This window comes from Macadamia integrifolia, chromosome 2, assembly GCF_013358625.1.
Source record: "Macadamia integrifolia cultivar HAES 741 chromosome 2, SCU_Mint_v3, whole genome shotgun sequence".
Taxonomy (NCBI): Eukaryota; Viridiplantae; Streptophyta; class Magnoliopsida; order Proteales; family Proteaceae; genus Macadamia; species Macadamia integrifolia.
Window position 1 is genome coordinate 8690232 of NC_056558.1, and position 5721 is coordinate 8695952.

Genomic DNA, 5721 nt, shown 5'->3' on the forward strand with positions numbered 1-5721 from the left:
GCGGTCACAGAATAGGATAGGATCCTTGTAGTATTAATGGTATAGATTTCTCTATTATTAAAAAAAAAAAAAAAAAAGAGTTTCCAACCATTTTTCTTTTCATAATTTTGACACTTATCAAAATTAAATAGAGTTCAAATTTCACACATAAACAAGAGAGAGTGAAATCAACCCCTCACAAATATTTGAAATCCACCTGATCTATCACATGAGACATATGGTGCAATGTGTGGATAGGATTTCTCTCCATAGAGCCCAGGGGATACCCCAGTCCTAGGATCACTCTCTGGTCCTTAAGCTTTATGGAGAGGAGCCAAATCCGAATAATTGGATACAAATTTGCGCCAACTAAGATAGTAACTGTTCAATGAAGTTTCTCAAATTTTCTTTTAAAGTATACTTTACTCTCGTTTGTCCAGAATTGAAGAAATTTAAACTATAGATTTTTTTTTTTTTTGGTAGTGATTAAGAATCACAGTGGAGCTAACTAAAAAATATACTTATATGTGCCAATTAATTTTACTTCAGTTCCATTTAAGGAGCCTTTGCTTATGGAGCGATATTTCCATTAGAAACTATAAACTAGGACATAATGAGAATAATGTATTTGCAAGAATGTTAGAGTAAAGATGCTGATAAATCTCATTTTAAGTTAAGCCAGACTCTTTCTAGGGTTCCATACTTTGATATTTTATTTTTATAAGAATATTATACTTGCTTTTGGTACTTTAAAATGAACAAATCTTGATCGAACCCATATTTTTGTTAATGGATACAATTTGCTCATGGTAAGACTTCGTATGTATAATTTCAATATTTATTATTATTTAAAAAAAAAAAATGAATGCTACCCAATAATATTGTATACGCTTAAATATATTGGGAAGTGGAGCTGGGGTTTGAACATCTTTTCACAACCCATTCCACTTCCTTGTGTGTGAAAAGAAGTGGAGCCGGGGTATGAGCATCTTTTCACAACAATATCGGGTAGTTTTTTTTATTCCATCTTTTTACCCATTTTTTCCTTTTGAATATATGTTGAAGTGCATGATTGTTGAGCTTATTAAATGCTCTTAATGAGAATAATAATTGTCTACCTAGATTTTACATTTTTATTCCTTTTACTCATGTAGAGTGTCAAAAGAAACAACAGGTCTTACTATTACTAGATGTTCCCATATTAAGAAGATTCCCATTATTTTTTAAGGAGTAACTCAGTCTCTTACCTACTATGCTTATGCAGCTTTAACTTGAAAATATCGAGAGGCTATTTTGACCGCTTGACAACTAGGTCACAACGTTTATACCTTACTGTTGAACCAAACGCGCTTCTTATTTCTTGCATCATACTTCAAGCAGACAATGACATCGTTTGTATTCTGGTCTTGATAAAGATGGCACATCATTGAAAATATATTTTAATTATTCTCTATATTATGTGATCCCCTTATATTTTTAAATCACCTTGCATCAATTCTACTTCTAATCAAATACCTCAATAAAATTTTCTTAGGAGCAAATTCAAGGCAAGTTTGGGAACATACTAAAACCCTATAGGGGTTTGTGAACTCTAAGACGGGGTGGTGAACCTCCCTATACAATCGAGAAAAACTATCTTCGTTTCTTTATGTCTCGTTTTACTTCAATTTACCATTATTTTTGATAAAAAACTTTATTTAACCATTAAAGACATATTTTATTTCACATGTAATTAGATAGAACTTAAACTTAAGATAATGTTCCTCACCTCTGCATATTTCCCCTTCACCCCTGTTATATTATCTGTCTTCATGATTTTCAAACATCCACATTTACTTTTTCATAATTGTAAGGGGACCCAATTTTCCTCCACCAAATTCCTTCACCAAAAATTTGGTTAGTTTAAGAAATTCCTAACTATATGTATGTGGACACATAATGCCCTAGTTATAACTACATATATATTTTGGAAAACATATTGCTCTTGTACAAATTCTTTTATACCCTTTTCACATAACATGTATCAAGCCCAAACTGACACTCTCATATTTTGACCATGTGGGTCGCATGTGGAATTCATATGAATGATACAATTTTTTAAAACCCCTTCTTACTCACACTTATAGGAAACCCCAATACATTGTCAAGAGAAATGGTACTCTAAGCTGTTGACAGGTTATGCTAACACCCTTTACGTAAGATACCACTTTATCGCACTTTATTGATGCCTTTATTTTTCTAATAAAAATATACTTTCCTTTAACGTTTGCTCACATAGCCTTTCTTTTTTATTATTTTTTATATTTAAAATATTTAAGAATAATATAGAAAAAAAGATGGGCACACCATCAACATGCAGGAAGCTAGCAGTCTTACCAAAAAACACGAAACGGCTAGGACCCTCCATGTCCATCTCTCTTCTGCCCATGATTTTTAAGTATCTCCGATATCGATACGATACTCTCCGATACGTATCTTAAATTTAGTCGATCGATACGATACACATCGATACGATACATGAAATTTTTAAAATCCTTTCGTATCGATATATATCCTACAATACATACCGATATGCATCAATACACCACCAATACACATCGATACGATACAATATGCCTCGATACGACTATGAAAATTATAAAATTGAGGTAAAATGTACGTTTCGGTATGTATTGGTACATATCGGTGAGTATCGGTATGTATCGATCAGTACGTATCGGTATATATTGACACATATCGGTGAGTATCGATATATATCGGTACGTATCGGTGAGTATCAATACGTATCGGTGAGTATCGGTATGTACCGATACAATGCGTTATGGTCATATAATGGCCAAGATGAGTAATTTTTCAGAAAAAACACGATTTTTTGAAGGGTTTTTGTTTCAAAGTTGTTGTCAGCCATATTTCTCTCTAACTAAAGTGGAAATCAAGGTTGGGAACAAGGATTTTACATTTATGAGACAACTACAACCCTTGAATTCTTAGTACAATACCCTCAATTTAGTGTTTATGCATAATACATGTTATCAATAGCTTTTTTTAACAAACTCTTTATGCAAAAGTGTTTAAAAAAATGTTTCTTATTCATTTATGTGTGTATCTTTAGCGTATCTAAGTGTATCTCTGATACGATACGATACTCTCTGATACGTATCTTAATTTTGACCTACCGATACAACGACCGATACCGATACTTTAATCCTTGCTTCTGCCCTTTTGATATCAATCTCTACAGTCTGCACTACCTGTTTGATGCCTCATCCTATGGATCCATTGGTGTCATCCGCTAGTTTACCACATACCGGCGGCGTGTCTATTCCTCTTCCAATAATATCTATTATAGGCCGAAAAGTTGTAACCACCATGGTGACGTTGGATAGTCGATCCCATTACGTCTGGGACCGCTGCTAACTACCGCCACGTACACTATAAAACTGCCGCCTCTCTCTCTCTCTCTCTCTAGAGCCGACTTAGTCATTTTTAAAGAAAAGGAAGAACACAAGAGAGGAGAAGAACTACAAAAAGAATCAATCAATTAATAACTCTATCTCTCTCTCTGAGTCTCCGTGGATCTGCTCTTTCCGGTAATATTTAATTTCCCCGGTGATTACATGAGTTTCGCCGCCGGCGACTGGTCCTGAGAGTGACCTTTACTCCATGGGCGACACTACCGAGGTCTTCAAAACCTTCCGTGGTCTGGTTGATAGCGCTGACCGCAAATTCGCTAGGGTTCGTGACGTCCCATCGTATGGTCATGGACACAACCATTACTTCCACAAGGTCTTCAAGGCTTACACTCGTCTCTGGAAGTTCCAGCAAGAGAACCGTTTGAAGCTCGTCGAGTCTGGTCTTCAGAGATGGGAAATCGGTGAAATTGCGTCGAGGATTGGTCAGCTTTACTACGGTCAGTACTTGAGGACTAGTGAAGCAAGGTTTCTGCTCGAATCTTACATTTTCTATGAAGCTATACTTAATCGTGGTTATTTCGAGGGACCAAAAGGGGTGGCCAAGAATCTCAATTTGCGGTATAAGGAGTTGAGGTTTTATGCGAGGTTTCTCATTGTTTCGTTGCTGTTGAATCGGTCTGAAATGGTGCAAATACTCGTTGAGCGGTTTAAGGCTCTTGTTGATGATAGCAAGGCTTCTTTTCGGGTACTTTCTTCTCCTGCCCCTGTTACTGCTGAAACAAGTTCGCTTTTAATTACTATCTAATTTAAGGTGGGAAGTTGAGGATTTTGAGTGATTGAATTTGCTGAATGGTTAATAGCGTTACTAGTAATTTTTTATTCTCGAGGTTGATTTTGGTAACAGATTCTTATAAACCTTTGTTGATGCCAATTAATGTTGCAATTAAGAGTTAATTGTGAGAAAAAGAAAGCATGTCGGTGTTGCCCACCCATCCACCCACCAAAAAAGGAAAAGAAAAAGGTACAGTATGAGAAAGAGTGGAGGAGATACTTGTGCAAGTTACGATCAAGTTAAGATCCATTGATTATTATTATCCAGGCAATCATCTTTAACTTATGGCAAGATCTTGATTCAAGACATCTTACTTGGGAGTTTGAAGCAGGTTTACATTGATTATGTGTGATTGTTTTGAAGGGATGTTAAATATAAGATATGCTGTAAAAAATTTAAAACATAAATCATTTGAGCAAAAGGGTAATAAGTATTAACATTGCGGCCAGAAAATAGAATCCTTTGTAGTTTTCACTAGATCATCAAAGGAAGGAAGGAAGGAAGGAAGGAAGGAAGGAAGAAAGGGGGAAAACTAAGGATAGAAATGAAGCTGGGGAGTTTCTATGATGGACCCAGAAAAGTTGTCTAACAAGGAAAACTGAGAAACTATGCAGGTATATTGCCAATTTAAATGTAACCAAAAAATGCCTTTTACAAACTGAGTGCAGCAAGATTCCCCTTTCATTCCAACATTGATGGAGCTTAACTCTAGATAGTAACTCCCCAATGCAAACTCGATTTGGTCCAGTGGATCCTTCATAGTCAGGATATTCAATTGGTTATTCCATCTTACCCAAGAGATAAGAAGGGTATGGCAAAGATCACACACAATTAAGGACCCATTCAAACAGAAACTAATGAAACTGAGGTTAAAGAGATTGTTTGATGCCATATGATGTGGCAGGGGTTCAGAAACAATGTAATAAGTTGATTCTGGTAATTGAGTGGTAGAGTCTTTTTTTTTAAGGAAATTTAAGCGGCTGCAGTTGAATAAATTAGCCTATCAAATTATTGATTATTGATCATGAGAAAGAATCCTGTCAACCATATAACATACTTTTGCCTTCTGTACTCCACTGACAATCTGGCTAACTGCTTGTTTAGTTGTAGGAACCTTCTCATCAGTACATCTATCAATTAGTGTTCCCTGCACCAAATACTAACTCCACATTTTGCTAAATCTTCCATTAAGATTAGTCTTTTTATCTTGTTAATGAACCTTATAGTTCAATACTTTCTTCCATTGATTGTTTAAACTTATGTTGTTTATATTTTAATTCGTTCTAAGCATTCCATGTGATATTCTCTTGAATAAATTCACTATGTTGCACAAAGTTATAAAAAATTTTGATACATAAAAATCATTTGCTTTCTGGAGTTTAATTTCTTACATCTCTCTCTCTCTCTCTCTCACACACACACACACACACATGCGGCCACATGAACATGCTTATATGCCTTATATTTAGATCTTTTTATGCATTTTTGGAAATTTTA

The 5721-nt window shown here is 35.2% G+C and overlaps 1 protein-coding gene across 2 annotated transcripts in view; it reads left to right on the forward strand.

The window, feature by feature from the left end:
* The first annotated feature begins 3455 nt into the window (after positions 1-3455).
* LOC122072054 (protein SCAI-like) overlaps positions 3456-5721 on the forward strand; it is a 10149-nt gene continuing 7883 nt past the window's right edge. For both annotated transcript variants that reach the window (XR_006138321.1, XM_042636588.1), the window contains exon 1: positions 3456-4137. Coding sequence is in view for 1 of the 2 variants with exons in the window: in XM_042636588.1 (XP_042492522.1) it covers positions 3643-4137 (495 nt within the window). In the remaining variant the exon portion in view is untranslated. The remainder of the gene's footprint in view (positions 4138-5721) is intronic.